Below are 17,521 nucleotides of genomic sequence, written 5' to 3'. Positions count from 1 at the left end.
TTTGAAAAGCCTCCCAAAAATTAAATTACTACAAGACAAAAGAATGACCAATTGTGCACAAAGGCAAAGCTAATCAATTGATTTCACCAACACTTTTTGTAGAATTACTATTGTTAAATATTACAATGATTGTAATATACATGTTTTTCTTTCGGGTCTCATTCTATATTTATCTGATATCTAATCTACGTGTATGACCCGTTAGGTTCAAATAAAGTAGTTGGCAGTGACATCAACATATTACACCGTATGCATGCATATAAGTCTATAATGTTAGTCAAAGCCAATCTATGGAGATACACATCATTCGACCATAGAGCCGCAATAATATATTTTTGAAAAAGGGACAAGTTGTTTATCATGCTTATGGATGGAAAAGTCTTTTTTGATCAACTATATAAATGCAAAATGTGACTTTCCAACATGTCGATACAACTTAATCGCAATCAAACAAAATTGTCATCAAGTCATGTAAATGTAGTTCACCATTTTCTTTTTTAAATATTGCAATACAAAAGTTACAAAAATAGCCCCTGTAGTTTTACTGATTTTCACTTTTCTAAAATGAAACCTGCAGAAATCTTTTTTTTAGGTATAAAGTTGTATTAAACAACCAAAAACTTAAAAGAAAACAATATAGAACGTACAAAAGGCAGAGAAACTTATGATGGTGGGAGTGGGCTCGGCAACCCGCTCGGTAACCTTCGGGGTGTTAGTACTCAGCATGCCTAGCTCGACTCGGCAACTCGTTAGAAGTGTGTGGGTGAGAGAGGGTGAAAGTTTGAATGGTTTGTGAACGTTGACAATTGAATGAATGGTCAATATGACCGTTTTTTTCAAAAAAAAATCAAAAAATACCAACTTTTTATCCTACATAAATACCATTACATATCATATTTTATCCCACTTCACATTCTTCATTTTTTTTCACTCAAACAACATAATTTTGTGAAAAAAATGGTTTCTCCTTCCAACCCAAAAACTCAAAAAAATACCAAAACACAAACATATCATATGCTTCACCAAATTTCGTTCAAAATCAAAGCGATTAACCTATTTATGGTGTTAACTACTCATTTCAAGCTCAAAATCAACCTCAATATCAAAATCAACCACAATACCAAAATCAACCACAATACTAAAACCAACCTCAATTTCAAAGACAACTTCAATTTCAAAACCAACCACAAATGAACTTCTCATCCCAAATGGAAAATGATTTCAACCCATTTGACGATCTTCCCGACTCCCAAATGAATTTCCAAACCCAATTCCAAACTCAAGGGGAACCCGAAGTCGTCCCCGAAACGGAGTCGGAGCCGGAAAAGAATCGACCACAACCTAACAACCTAAAAAAGTGGAAGGGTGGCTCCAAAGCAAATGGACACCGGCCGAAGAAAATGTGTTAGCTCGTGCGTGGATGGATGAATCTGAAGATGCGATGGTCGGAAACAACCAAGATTGTCCAACTTTTTCCGGAAAGTTATATAACAATTTTCTCACGGAGATGAATCTTGGAGAGTACCGGAAAAAAAGGATCAAATTTATTCGAAGTGGTGAAATGTCAACAATGTGGTGACGGAGTTTAATGGGGTGTTTTTGAATGTCAAACGACAATGACAAAGTGGTGCAAATGACGAAAATATTTTGCAAAAAGCTCTTGAAGTGTACTGGAATCAGAAAGGGACCAATTTCAAATTTCTATATGTTTGGAATATTTTGAAATTGTCAAAAAAAAATGACAAGACATCGATGCTTCTGAATCTTTTACGAGTGGTTCTTCTAAAAGAACCAAAACATCTGAAATGACGTATAGTCAATCATCCGATGCGCATGTCGAGATAAACCTCAATGAAGATGACCCTTTTAAGGTTCCAAGAGCCACTTGTCCCATGGGAAGGGACCGAGAGAAGCGAAAGGGAAAAGCGGCGACAACTAGTTTGGGTGACATCGAGCAACTAACAACGAAAATGGACAATTTGAAGTCATCCTTGGAGCAATACTTGGCGATCGTACAAGAAAAAGAAAAAACTCGTGCCATGGTGATCTTAAGGAGAAGCACAAGCGATCTCATCGGGCGCGAAAGGGAAATGACGATAAAAGTCAAAGAGAAGCTTGCAAAAAAATATAACATCTAGGTTTCGTTATTTTATTTTCATGGTTTCGTTATTTAAATTTCTAGATTTGTAATTTGAAATTCTATGGTTTTTTTTTGTGTGTTGTAATTTTTTTTAGGTTTAACGAAATTTAAGATCTTGATAAAAGTTATGATAAATTATTTTAGACATTTATGATAAGTGTGACAACTCATGTCATGTAATGACAAATTTTGGCTAAAGTGTGGCAAACTGACATGGCGCCTACGCAGACTGTGGCAAGTGTGACACCGCTCCCACCAGCCTTATTGTAGGTGGTAGATTTTCGCCGCCGTGTCTCATTTCCTTTAGAAAAAAAATTGTTAGCAAGTGAGAAACGAGAAGGTAAAAAAATGAAATCTATGACTATTTGAGGTATTAGGCTAAGACCCATTCCATTTTCTTCAATTTATCCATATATGCATGAGCATCCCTATCCATTTCACTTTTTTCAATTCTTTCATTTTTTTCCACCAACGACCTTGCAAGCTTGACAATCTCCTCCTCAACTTATAGTGCTCTTGCATCTCTTTTTTTTCCACCAACTCTTTTGTTTCCACCAACTTCCTTATTTTTTAATGCCTAAAGATTCTTCACTTGCACCTACATGTTCTGTTGCGGTTTCCATTGAAACATCATCATCAAAATCATGGGCACTAAACTCTTCTACAAGACGAGGGAGTGTAGAATATGGCCCACAACTTTGAAAGTCGATTGAGGTCAACCCTTAAAATAGTTTGATGCAAAAATCAATGAACAGCAGGGATTAGTTTTCAATGACAACACGAACTTGTTCAACTGTTTACAAGTTTTATAAATATTAGTATTTGTTATAAAAATAATCATATTAGTATTTGTTATAAAAATATTAACTTCCCCTCTTCCCTCCGTTATTCATTAGTCAGATTAAATTTATTTTTTATAGAATCATATATATAGTCGGTTTTGATTTTCAGTTTCACTCAAGCAACATACTTTGATTTGTAGTAGTCAAAGTGGTTTCTCATTTGCTTCTGATCAACATCTTTACGATGTTCGTTTATCAATTTTTCGCGTATTGTCTTCCATGAACATGCCTTAAGCCTAGAACCCTTATGACCATTAGTGGTTAGTTTGTGGATACATGCATCAAGAAAATTATGGTCCTCACACTCGTTCCAAACCAACATCCTAAAACATAAATATTCAACTAATTTAAATCATCACGAAGGTATAAACCAACATCCTAAAACATAAATATTTAAACTAATTTATCATAACTTTTATCATGATCAAGATAAACACCGAAATTGCTCCCAGTTCACAAAAATAACAAGCTAACATAACTATTTAACATAAAACATTTTTCTACCAATGAAATCAACATCATCCTAAATAATAGCACAGTTAAGGTCAACAGTGTCAGCATATACCCAAATAATTTCATAACATTTGGATTTTGATTTCATAACATTAGAACAAACAAGATTTATGATTTCATAGCTTATAAACAAAAAAGAATTCTGATTTCATAGCTTATACACAAACAATTTCATATTTCATAACATTAGAGCAAAAAAGTATTCTGATTTCGTAGTTTATACACAAACAACTTCAGATTTCATAACATTAAAGCAAAAACGAATTCTGATTTTATAGGCTTATACATAAACAATTCCCGATTTCAAAAATTATACACAGAAAAGGAGAAGATTAAGCTTACCTGTTTGACGAATTTTTGGCCGGAGGTCGGAAATAGGGAGGGCGGGGTCCGACTAAAGGAAGATGGCGGCGACTGGCAAGCTCTCTTTAGCCTCGATGGGGAGCTGTCGATGGAGGCAGCGTTTTTTTGGGTTTGCTTATTTTTGTAAGGTTGCGAGGGAAGAAAGAATGGAGAGGGGTAGGAGCGTCCTTATTACCGGTCAACGTATTTTGCAAGCTAATCGGGTAAGAAAGTTGGGCCGTACAATCTGACTGAGAAAGGAAATATCAAACAGGTGGTGTCTGAAATCGCTGACTCAAACCCACGCAGACATTAAAATATCATATTTATCCGAGCTAAATTTTATCCAAGCTATTTAAATATCATATATACCCTTCTTAAACATTAAAATATCATATTTATCCGAGCTAAATTTTAAATTTCGTATATACCCTTTATAAACTATCAAAATATCATATTTACCCAAATATTTATTTTTAACATTTTTTAATATTTTATAATAGTTTTAAATCCTTATTTTTATCGATTGACTATTATACCCTTTATAAATATAAGTTTAATATATCTCAAATCTATTTCCTTAACCCTTATTGGCCGTTGCAGGTCTCCTCTCATCCCTATCGTCTACTTGTTCCTCAAATTGTTCGCCATTGAAAACAAAAACGCTCCATGTTTAGATTGTTTTCTTCCCTTTCAAAATATAATAGCAAATTATCACTAACTAAAGGGTTATCAACATTTCTTATGTATCCATTTAAACATCATATACTGCCACTCTTTGTCATAAGTTAAAGCATCTGACAAGATTAATTTAAACCTTCAATATTAGGTGATGTCAACAACAAATATTAAAACCATTAATCAGTATTATTTACAGTTATACATGAACCCACAAAATCTCTTTTTGAATTATCTGCATGCATTTGACAGCATCTATGACATAAAGACATGCTCCTTCATTGACTGAACAATTTCTCTTACGTTCCCATATGAACGATACACTTTGTCCTTTTCTTTTTTATACCTCCACGTGATTATGTCTACTATCATCGTCAAATATAACATCTTGTAACCCTATTGTAACCGGGTGCAGGAAAAGAGACGATAGCGATTAGGGGAGACCAACAACAAGGGTTTAAGAAATCAATTTTAAGTACTTTAATCTAGGATTTATAAGAGGGAATATTTACAAGAGGGGTATAATAGTCAACTTATAAAAATACGAATTTAAAATGATTATAGAATATTAAAAAAATATTAAAAAACTAGAATTTGGGCAAATATGATATTTTGAAGTTTATAAAGGATATATATGATATTTAGAAATTAACCCGGATAAATATGATATTTTAATGATTAAGAAGGGTATATATGAAATTCTCCTATTATTATTTGTATGATAATTATTTTTTTATAATCTCACTTTTCAAAATTAATGTTGCCTACAAAATCAAGTTTAGGTTAGATTTTAGCACAGGGCTATATTCGTCACTTACATATACATTTCTAAATAGCATCGCTTTGGAAATTAATAACATTTTTAAAAACTTTTCCTTTATTTAAAACCAATGATTTAAAAAAAAAAAATACGAGTAACAATTAAATCAATATTAACCTATGAAAAAAATTCTTGCAGTTGGAGCAAATTTTATTATAATACGGTTTTTATGAATAAACTTTAATCCACAGTGATGGGTGTTGTGTTTGAAATTGTGATAACCAAAAAAGGAAAATATCTATTTTATATTTAAAAGGAGGGGCGAGGTGAATAACCAAAATATTTACAAGCCCTTTACTTTTTGCCTCAAACATCAAGCAAAATAACTCCATAATCAAGAAAAACAACAACCTACAAATTTAACTCGACACTTTTCCAGACTCCACATCACTTTGCATACCAACTTCACCCACTGCAGAATCCTCTACCCTTCTATTTGAACGTGTCTCTTCCAAAGCTCTAAAATAAGCATACGGACCCCACCCTAAAAAACAATGTTACTAAAAATTATAAACACTACAAAAAAAAAAAAAAAAAAAAAAAAAAAAAAAAACCTACCTTCAGAGTGATATGGAGCTGGAAAAAACTGCAGATAGCAAAAAATGGCAACTGTAAGACCTAAAATCCCTCCAGCAAAAACATCTTGCCAATGATGCCAATAATCATCTACACGTGAAACAGCTACAAGAGACGCCATAAGAAGTGGAAGAAACACAATGCATAGTTTTGCCACGTGGCCCCTACGATCAAACACTTTGATCTTCCCAGCTAAGTACAATGCCAAAAACCCTAGACCCGCAAACGACCCTGCAACCCAATTTCAATTTCCCAACATTATTATATAAATTCATAAAACTATATCAATATTAGCAAAAAACTTACATGAAGAATGACCACTTGGGAAGCTCTTATGACCTTCTCTTATATCACTATCTTTCCCATGACACACAACATTCCCCCATTGATCATAATTCTACACACGTTATAATTAAGAAATTATGTCATTTTAGAAAAAAAAAAAAAAAAAAAAAAAAAAAAAAATTGGAGTTAAGAAGATTACATACATCAACTCCATCAGGAAAGCAACGCCAAAAGAAATCAGGTCTAGGGCGTCCAGTGGCGTCTTTTATAGCATCTGTGAGGACTCCGGTTATAAGTATAGAAAATAAGAGACCTAAAATAGCATGGTGAAGATCGTATACATCTCTTCTCTTGAAATAGATGAAGATGAACACAAGTATAGGCAACAACACCGCATACACCTGTAAAACAAAACATTAAAATAAATAATGTAAAAATGGATATTTTTGAGAAAAATAAGGTAAATGTTAACTACTCACGGGTACGGCCCACAAGGGAACGGTGTTATCTTTCATTGGGTATTTAAGATCTGTCATCATGTCTTTGCCCACAAAGCGGTAGAAAGGGTGAATGATGTTTAGAATGATTTCAATGATGGCAAGTAGTAGCAATATAAGCCAGTCATGCATGTGAAGCCTTGCCACCTTTCTTCCATGAGACTTCATGTAGAATAATTCAAGCTCGTTTACCTCAACTCTACCCCGCTGCTGCCCCTGTTTTGATAAAAACACATGATTATATTATATTATATTATATTAGTATATATTTAGTTAGCACTTATTAGTTACTTTCATAAAAGGGATTGATTTGTTATCCATCAAGCAGGTTTCTCCCTTGAGGCTAATAGTCAAAGACTCAATTACTCCACATAGATAAACCAGCTTCCAAACAATCTTTATCACAATCAACAAGACAACAACTCTTGCATCTTTTAGAAGTTAGTAGTTGCTTTTAAGCCAACAACCCTATTTCTTCACCTTAAACTATACTATTTCCAAAATAGTCACGTTTGAAGAATCTGAAAGATTGTTTCTCATTCATATCATTGTACAATTAGTGATTAATCTTCTTACCTGTCTAATTATTATCTTTTCGTGTGTTTTTTGCTGGGCAAAAAGACACTGTGGGATTAAAGTCTCCATGAGGGTGTTTCTCTCCATCACATCAAAATTATAAAGACTCACTTCATTTTTCTTTTACAGTTTTATATAGTTTAAGAAAGATAAAAGAAATTATTGTAGAGAATAACATAAATATGATTCATAGATCCACCACCAGTCGAATTTTATTGATAAAGATAACTCTCTTTAACCACATTAAAGGGTATTGTAGAAGAAAACGAAAGTATACAATAATTTGAGAATAGTGTAAAGATTTAAAGAAAAAAATCGGTGCATACACTTGCATTCAGGATATCTAAAAGATGATTACGAACCAAAACTGGGGGTTTACTGACCTGAAACATATTCCGAATGATCTGAAGACTCATCCTTCCACTGAGCAAATCAAAATAGAAGAAAAAATAAAAATCAGGCCGAATTATACAATCGGTATTTCGAATTTTAAAACCCTACAAAATGCAGGGTTCAATTAACTAGTAAACCTACAATTACTCTCTTTGTGACTAACGGTTATATAATAACTAAAACAGAATATATGAATCTTACAAGAGAAAAATAATAATTTACAAAGATAAAGTGGAGAGTGATTGTGGTGGTTGTACCTGCAATCTGGACTCCGGAGAGATAATTTCGGGAAAAAATCAATGCGGCAACAATGGACCCAGTGTCACTCAAAATTCCCTTGTTCTAATGAGTGTAAGGTTGATTGATAATAATGGATGCATATGTAAGTGTGACTCGTCTGAGAGAGGGAGGGGGGCACGGAGTTGTTTGCCAGGGACGGCGGTAGTGAGGTGGGTGTAGGGGTCGGAAATTGGGGGTGGGGGCCGAACGAGGAAACAATTTTATATTCGATTTTCCTGAATTTTCACACGTTGTCGCTAAACTATATGATAATCTGCAGTTCTGGTCCTTACATTCCTATAAGTATCAGTTTCACCCATTAGTTTTTTGTTTTTCAAGATGGGTAAATTGAATGTTAAGGGCAATTTCACCAAATAGCAAGTAGAGGGGCTTATGTGAATATTTTATCCCATTATAATATGGCTAACTTTATACGTCACCTCCTTTACATTCTCATTATTTTCTTACATTAATGATAGACTTATTAGGTGGCGGTTTTTTTTCGAAAGGTCTTCTTGACCTCTTATGTTTGTGGAGTGGAGACGTTTGGTATTGTAGACTATTTGTTTTTTAAAAGATCTAAAAGATCGTGGACCTAAAGGTTTGTATGTCCTGATATAGATCTATGTCTTCTAACATCTTTTAGCATTTTATTATTTCTTCCAAAATGTATATTTAACTTTTATAAAATAAAATATTTTTTTGGGTAACTGTTAGTGTTATTTTTCATTTTTTATACTTTTGTCCTCCTCTTTTTTTTATATAATTATTTGTTTCTTTATTTATTGTTTTTTAAATCTTAATTATATATTAACCCAAATGTTTATGAATAAGATTATGTTCATATTTTTCTATTAAGATAATATATTTATCCAAATAATTTTAACATAGTTTTGTAGATATTTTTATTTTTGTGCACGTTTACATTTAGTAGATAAATCCGGTAACTTTTTTTATGTTATTTAGGATAGAAACAATATCATCGATTAATTAGTTCATATATATAATATCAAAAATCTTAATGAAGTTTTATTTTTCAGTTATCATAATTTATATCACGCTAATAACTAAGTTCATTTAATTTTTCGATTATTGAATCCCAACATAGTTTTAGCCCTTCGAATCATCACGAATTTTGTATCGGTTTCAGTTTATTATTTTCGGTTTGTTGCGTTTTTATCAAGTTTTTATCGGTTCCCCAACTATATTTGTGAATTAGTTGTATGCTTATGACCGGCTGTTAACGGTCATAGGGTAAAATGTGAACAGTTTCAATAGTTCAGTGGCAAATAGATAATGAAAAAAAATAGTGACTAAATGTGAACAAAGTCGAAAGTCAATTACCCTTTCAAGTTATTATCCCTATATTATAATATGTAAAGACGCATGAATTTAATAATATTAAATTTAACTTCTTATTAATTTGTTTCCTTTAATTTTATTATTATATTAAATAAGACAAAAAACATAATTAAAAAAGCTTCGATCGAATAAAAAAGAAGTTGTTATGTTAGAATCTACTGTTACATAATAGACAACTATAGAATCAACTTGGTTCTTTCTTTTGTCGCCTTTAATAGTTATATGATGATCATGTAACTGCTGCAGCCGAAGGGCTTTCCCTCTTTCGTATATATCGATTTCTTCTACTCCTTATTCGTTTTAAAGAACTAACATATATACTTTATCTTTCTAATGATAAAGTTTTTATATTATAGCATATAACTATTATTTATATTAGGGGTGAGCAAAATATACGTTGTAACTGAACTGAACCGAAATCGATTACAAAATATAACAAAGAAAAATACTAGTTGGAATCAAACCAAACCGAAAACGATTGGAAATCAAATATGTAATTAGGAATCAAATATGTAATTTCGTTCGGTTTTCGATTCCTCCATGTTTATAGATTCGGTCCTCTGTTGTTTGGTTCAAACTGATTCCAAAACCGATCACGCCCTAGCTTATATCATATAAAAATAAATAATTATCCTTTTTATTATGTAGAGATAAGAAAATATGAATTACCATATTTCAAATTTAATTATGTCTTCTTAATAAATATAAATATAAAAATTGATATAATTATAATTATATATTGCAATATATGCAATCATTACACATTTTAATTTAAATTACGTATATGGTCCTAAATATATATTATAAATATTTAGTTTACAATGACAAGTAATTGTTTTTTGTTTGGTCTAACATATCAATAAAAATAATTTTTGGATTTAAATTAATAAATCTTCAGCATGATTAAGATTTTTATAATTCTTATTGATTTAAATTTTATATCTATTAGATATACATTTTTATAAACTCTAAATATATTTCTATTTTATTGTTGAAATTTATAAGGGAAATAAAAAATATGTCTCCAGAAAATTTAAACAACTAGAAAATATATATATATATATATATATATATATATATATATATATATATATATATAAAATAAAAAAATAAAAAAAAAAAAAGAGGTTAAATTAAGTCTATGGGGTTTCCCTTCGCATGAAATGTAATCCCCATCATCATTAGTCAAACTTAAGAAACGATAAACAACAAACTAAGTCAATTTGTTATAATATAGACTTGAAAAATGGTCTAACTTAAAAAATCTAGAAAAAAAAATTTTAAAATTTTGATATTATAGTGTTAGAGCTAGTTTACTAGTGTTGTATGCGGTGATTTGGTGAGAACTCTAATATTTAGTTGACCCAATTTGTTATAGGGATAATGACTTAGGAGGATAATAACGTTTCTCGTTTGTCCATATTAGGTCTCTAACGTATTTTTTGTGTGTATTACACCATTAAGGTTGTTATAATCGTTTAGAAATAATCCATTTTACCGGTTTCTTCCTGTTAAAATGACTATTTGTAAATGGTTAGAATAACCTTAATGGTGTAATACGCACAAAAAATATGTAGGGACCTAAAATGGACAAACATGAAACATTATTACCCTCCTAAGATTTTTAGTATTTATTATTTTGAATATATATTTTTAAGATTTTTAGTATTTATTTTTATATGTGTATTTCATATAAAGTTGTTGAAATTAAAAAGAATAAAAAGTAGAAAGGTTTGGATTGGATTGGATTGGATTTTGTAACCACATCATCCAGTTAACCTCTAGCAAGGAACTAGAGAGAATAACAAATTAAGGCCGGATTGGATTTTGTAACCACATCACGGATAGATGAAAACACAGGAAGATCCAAATGAAGCCAATGCCCAACCCGACTTCAAACCTGATCAGCAACCGAAAACTACAACAACAAATGTTTCACACTTTCTCGAGAATTATGACACACAAGACACAATAAGGAATCTATCACCACCCCCCTTTCCACCAGTTTAGCTCTTACCGGAATGCGATCCAAAAGCACACACCATAAAAAAATGTTAATTTTAATATGGACAAAACGGTTCCACCTAGTAGGCATATTACCCATAGGAAGCGTCATATCATTAACCCAATTTCGTGCTGATTTAACAGTAAAGATACCCGACGATTCAAGCTCCCAAGACCACTTATCCGACATTTCCCCTATGCGAATAGGATTTAATATCTCCACAAGATAATCAAATTGGGTCGATTCAGTCCCTCCTCTAATCCCCCGACACCAATGAAATTTCCATCCCCCCGAATCCCATTATTCACTTACTCGATCATCTTGATTAAAGGCCAAAGCAAAGAGCCTCCCGAACCGCTCCCTAAGAGAAATATCCAAGTACCAAACATCCTTCTAGAACCTCGTTTGAGTCTCATCCCCCACCACTCTATACATAGAATTAGAAGGAATACAACCATTCTCATGGCAAAATTTGACAATTTTAACCCAAAGAGCTCCCTTGTCATTAAGAAACCGCCACTTCCATTTATAAAGAAGACCGAGGTTAAAAGCATCCAAACTACCAACCCCAAGACCTACAAGTTTCTTATTTAAAAAGTAAAAATTTACTATAGGGGTTTATAGTTTCATATGGGGATAATGACTTAGGAGGGAAATAACGTTTCCCGTTTGTCCATATTAGGTCCCTAACATATTTTTTGTGTGTATTACACCATTAAGGTTGTTATAACTGTTTAGAAATAATCCCTTTTACCGGTTTCTTCCTGTTAAAAGGACTATTTGTAAACGGTTATAATAACCTTAATGGTGTAATACACACAAAAAATACGTTAGGGACCTAAAATGGACAAACAGGAAACGTTATTACCCTCCTAATTCATTATCCCTTTGTTATAATATATTTGTGGTTTCCCAGTCCTAGTAAAATAATGAGACAAAAACGCAAACTTGTGTAGTTCGAGGGGCATAATATGCTTTGCATTGTGAATATTGATGGGTTTTGAGCATATCTACATTCCTATGTGATCATGCAACCCTAATTGCTTTGGATCTAAGTTTTTCTCTATTGAACATACAAATATGAACACTAAAGCAATAACCGTATAGACTAGCATACAATTTCGAAATTATGTATAAAACTAAGGTAAGAATATTACCTCACTTGTTATGTAGAAATAACAAGAACCACCTTGACTCTTGAAAACTTAGTGCCCCAAGCGTTGCACCTCTAATGGAGTCACAAACACCCAATGCAAAGAATGACTTGGAGAGAGGTGGAAAATCGGCTGTCCTAGGGTTTCTTTAGCTTATGGCCGGAATTCCAAGAGATGTAGGGGATTTATATAGCTTGGTGGGTTGCTAGGGTTTCTAGAGGAAACCCTAATTCCTGCTTAAGGCTTAAGCAGCCCATGGACCTCCTCTTTAGAGCCCTTGGACGAAATCTTATGGTCTTACCCATAAATTTCGTCCACTCCACTCTATGGAGTCCATCAGCCCAGTTTTGCAACTATCAATGATTTGCAAAACAGTCCCTCTATTATTAATCAGTTCCTTTAATCCCAAAATTAATATTAAATTAATTTCTAATTAATTACTAATTAATAATATGATTTCCAAATAATATTTTATCTTGCAATATATTAATAAAATCATTTCGAGTACCAATTTATCATTCATATAATAAATCCTACTCTCTCTCTCTCTCTCCGCTAGTCATCCTATCAAGTTGCATGAGTGAAGGCAACCCAAAAGGACAATACTACAAATCAAATCAAGTACATACCAAATATAGTTATGGGTTTAGACACCTAATCCAACAATCTCCCACATGGATAAATCTAATAACTATAACTGCAAGTATGATTTCAAAAATTAACTGGCAATCGTAGCTTTCAAAAGTCGTTGTCGAACTCTGATCTTATCAGTAATGTGTCCTTTGGATAAGGGATCAAATATTCCTCCGTTCTACAAGATATCGTATGGACATGAGACATGGATTATAATCATTCTCTATGTCTAAGGTTTGCTTCCCGGTTTCCGATTTATGACGACTGATTAATTGAACAAATCAAATTAGTCCAGGCTTGGCCAAGCCCTTAGGGTGTCATCACTAAATCATCGAGGGGTCCACATATATCACTTTTATCCCATTTAGGATAAAAGGAACGTATAAACTTCGACTCATATGTTTGTACTATTTACTCATTAAATCACACACAACAATAGGTTTTATAACATCAAGTTACTGATGCGTTTACATATTATCAATGCACCACCGACTTGTAAACAACAACTATATGTCTCCATTTCAAGAATATTTGCTATGTCTAAGCACTTTAGACAATCTACAGTCGGATTCATGGCAGTCTTACCTCATTACTTACTTCCAAAGTATGATCGACTGTGGATGTTTGAATAATCTTATTATTCGGGAAGTAAAACATGCGAAATGAGACACAAAAATAATATAATCTAATATGGTCTCAAAACTTTTGAATATAAATAAAACACTTATTATTTAATCACCGTATTAATTAGACCTTATTCATTGTTTACTGTTTCGACCAATCAACTCAATACTTGAATTAAAACAATAGTCATCACATGCTCCAAGCATGCACACTATGTTTATCTATGGTCCTTTCCTCTGTGAAATAGATCAATTGAACACATTTCCAATGATGCTCATTTCACAATTTCCTAATCCTTGTAAGAATACCAAATTCTTGCCACCACTAGATTCTGTTAGAGTCTAAACTTGCATGCAATGGTCCTTTTGTAACGTCTAGGCACCAAAGTCACAGAGACTTGGCCAATGGTATTACAAAACATTCCATTGGAGATTTGTTACAAAACAATTCCGTGGAAATGAAGTCTCACATTCAAAGAGCATTCCTTGAACATCCTTAATGCATTAAAGTTACTCACTCACACATATATCTTAATATCCAATGTAACACCCGTAGATCCGGGCTAGTCAATTTAGAGACGATAAGCGTCAAAAATGACTTTTTAACAAAAGAGTGTTTAGAATAAATAATCTTAACCAAGTTGTAGTAGATGTCACAAGGTTTCCGTACATATAAAGAACGTTGAAATCCGAGTTATAACGAAGAAGTTATGACCTGTCGAAGTTTCGCGACAGATTCGACACGACGCTGTAGGACGTAAATAGTGAATTTACGATAGAGCAATTTTTAGCCTTAGCGATCTAAACAAAAGTTGTAAAATACGTTAAACCGAGAGCGTGCATAAAAAGAACGTCTAAATATGACTTCGTATGAGGAAGTTATGATTTTTCAAAGTTTCAACTTAGCTGTATGCAGCCCAAAGTTCGAATATGAGATCGAGTGGTTTCTAGCCGAAACAATCCAAACGAAAATCAAAGATCTTGTCAATAGTAATGCAACAGTAAAAAGATAGACGAAAATGGACGTTAGATGAAGAAGTTATGAATTTCTAACAGAGTTTTCCTGTCCCGGCCTACTAAAAATAATATAATAAAAGTTAAGTCAAAATTAGCCGACGGAGTCTTAACGAGAGTTGTAGAGCATAATCTCACATATGCGTGGATATAAAGAACGTCGAAAATGGAGCTCGTATGCAAAAGATATGAATTTCTGAAGTTCAGGGCGCGAACCCCGACACTGTGTCAGAGTTCACGACGTGAACATAGGGTTCACGACGTGAACTCAGAGATGACGTCTCCTGGAGCCTGACAGACCCAAGTTGCGATGACGCACCTGATGACGACTGAACTCACGACGTGAATATTTGAGATTCACGATGTGAATCCAGAAAATCAGCCCTATAAATAGAAATCGAAGGGCAGCCGATTTTGGTTGCTACTTTCTTACTCTCTCACTTCCGATACCCTCTCTAGCCCTCTTGAAGCACCCCCGAAGCCCCGGTATCATCCCGACAACCGAGGCAAGTCCCGACGCTCCGAAGATCCCAAGAAGAAAAGAGTTTTCGAGCTGAAGCTCTGCCCGCGAGAAGCCCGGTGTGTGAAGATATCCCGGATTCATCGAAGAATTACTACTTGAAGAGCCGTAGTGCTGTCCGAAAATCGTCTTAACAAGTGAGTGTATAGTCACTTTCATCTTACACATAGATATGAAGTATTTTATATAAAATATGTGCTATGTGTATATATGTTGTTTGCTTATTTGAGATGGATGATGAATGAATGTTTTATACAGGTTTTAAACTGTATATGTATTTTATATCTACAAATATGTTGGATAAAACATGGGTAGATAAAGAATGAGGGATGAAAGGTAATATAGATGTTATTGGCAGCTGCGTCTAATAAATAACATTGGCAGCTGCGCCTAATAAATAATATTGGCAACTATACCAATTAGAGAATAAATTATGTTATTGGCAGTTGCGCCTAATAAATAACATTGGCAGCTGCGCCATAGGTACAGATGGACTTTGTGCCTATTCCTTAGGATAACCCTTAGGAATGAATGAGTAAAGGATAGATTATTCTTAAGATCTTTAAGAATAAAGAAGATAATGGGGATGAGAAATTTGGTTGATTGTTTAATGTTTAAACATAATAAATTTATTATTTGTGGGTTGAAAACCCTATATGCTCACCAGGATCCCAAGCTTGACCCACTCAATTTTCTTTGTATTACAGATAGTGGCACCAGAGCATAAGTTGGATGACTTATCAAGATATTTTGAATTATAGATCAGTAGTTGTAAATAACTGTTGTAACGTCTGTTTTGTACTGTTTATGCTTTTGGTCTGTATCGGAACATGACATCCCGAGATTTTTGTTATATAATGCAAAATACATTTCTTTAAAGAAATGCTTGATAAATTCTTATCACATTTTGTTTTGGGAACAAATTCCGCAACTCTTTTAAATCAAAGGATTACTCTGATTTTATTTTAAAAGCATAAATTAAATCGGTCTTTTCTGGCCATGAAAATGGGGATGTCACAGTTGGTATCAGAGCATTAGTTTAAGCGAACTAGGAATTTGTAGGATTTCTAGACTTAAACTTAGGATGCTAAGTGAAGATTGTGAGATGAGTGTCTGTTGTATTTTAGACACGAGCACTAGTATATTCTAGGAAAGATGCCTAACATGCTTTTATGTGCTAAATGTTATATGTTTGCCATATATGATATTATTTGTTCGGATCTACGGTTTTTTGTCAACCGGATCTGGAAACCTTATGTGTTTAGGATTCTAAGCGTAGGATTATGGTATTAGAACTAGCATGTAAACGTTTCGGAGTGATATGGATGATTTAAATATTTATCGTGAATGAGGGTCTAAATTCACCTTATTCGGTGTAGAGATCAAGAATGGCAATAACTAGAAGTGGGGTTGGAAACGCAAACGAAAATAGGAATCAACCACCTGTAATTGTGCAAGCAACTGTTGTAGCAGCTGCACCATAACCCATCACCATGGCTGGAGTACAAGCCATGATTCAGGCAATGATGGTTGAACAAAGAGAAGAAATGAGGCAGTTATTGCTGAACAACAGGAGTGAACCTTCAATGCCTGTTGAACAACCTGAACTCAATGATGATCAGTCTGAGGAAGGAAATTACAGAAGATCTGTTGGTCAAACTGAACCGCTTGTGGTTAGAAAGAATAACCACGAGGATGGAGTGGAGAGAAATAGATGCAAGTATAAAGACTTTTTGACTTGCAAGCCATCAACTTTCACTGGAAAAGAAGATCCCATCGGAGTAATGGATTGGATCTCGGAAATGGAATTGGCTTTCATGACATGTGGTTGTCAAGGCAAGTTACAAACCATATTTGCAGTGCGTCAGTTCAGAGGTGGCGCTGTTCGCTGGTGGAACACTTTGGGGAAGACTCTAAGCCCTAATGAACCACTGCAACTGACGTGGGCAGAGTTCTTGGTGCATTTCAAGCGCAAGTACTGCTCAGCCCAAAATCTGCTTGAGCTAGAGAACCAATTTTTGACATTGAAAAAGGGAAGCATGTCCATTGATGAATACACCAATACCTTCACAGACAAAATGGAGTTTGCTTTGCGCATTGTCCCATAAGAGTTGACAAAAATCGACAGATACGCAAAGGGAATTCCATTGGAGTATGAAGTGCCAGTGCGTCAGACACTTACTCTAGAGGCAACTATCTGGGCTGCCAAGTCTGTCGAAGATATGATCAAGGGAAGAGCCGCCAGCAAGGTCGTTGGCGAGAAAATGAG

General features: G+C 33.7%; 1 protein-coding gene across 1 annotated transcript; it reads right to left on the bottom strand.

The window, feature by feature from the left end:
* Positions 1-5,553: 5,553 nt before the first annotated feature.
* On the bottom strand, positions 5,554-8,153 carry LOC145103816 (lipid phosphate phosphatase 2-like). The gene is made up of 7 exons (XM_079041072.1): positions 7,920-8,153; positions 7,653-7,692; positions 6,676-6,909; positions 6,400-6,597; positions 6,218-6,308; positions 5,894-6,142; positions 5,554-5,819 (listed from the first exon to the last, which is right to left on the bottom strand). The coding sequence occupies exons 2-7, from the start codon at positions 7,683-7,685 to the stop codon at positions 5,695-5,697; spliced, it is 930 nt and encodes a 309-aa protein (XP_078897198.1). The 5' UTR covers positions 7,686-7,692; positions 7,920-8,153; the 3' UTR covers positions 5,554-5,694.
* Between the last annotated feature and the right edge of the window lie 9,368 nt (positions 8,154-17,521).

Source organism: Lactuca virosa, chromosome 4 (genome assembly GCF_052849685.1).
Source record: "Lactuca virosa cultivar CGN04683 chromosome 4, Lactuca_virosa_CGN04683_v6, whole genome shotgun sequence".
Classification (NCBI taxonomy): Eukaryota; Viridiplantae; Streptophyta; class Magnoliopsida; order Asterales; family Asteraceae; genus Lactuca; species Lactuca virosa.
The sequence above is the reverse complement of the archived record's forward strand: the minus strand, read 5'-3'. Positions and strand labels throughout refer to the sequence as shown.

Coding starts and splice junctions, on each gene's coding strand:
- LOC145103816 (XM_079041072.1), bottom strand. CDS start 7,685: ATGAGTCTTCAGATCATTCGGAATATGTTTCAG. Junction 6,309..6,399: donor GCTTTCCTGATGGAGTTGAT/GTATGTAATCTT, acceptor TAACGTGTGTAG/AATTATGATCAATGGGGGAA. Junction 5,820..5,893: donor AGCTCCATATCACTCTGAAG/GTAGGTTTTTTT, acceptor ATTGTTTTTTAG/GGTGGGGTCCGTATGCTTAT.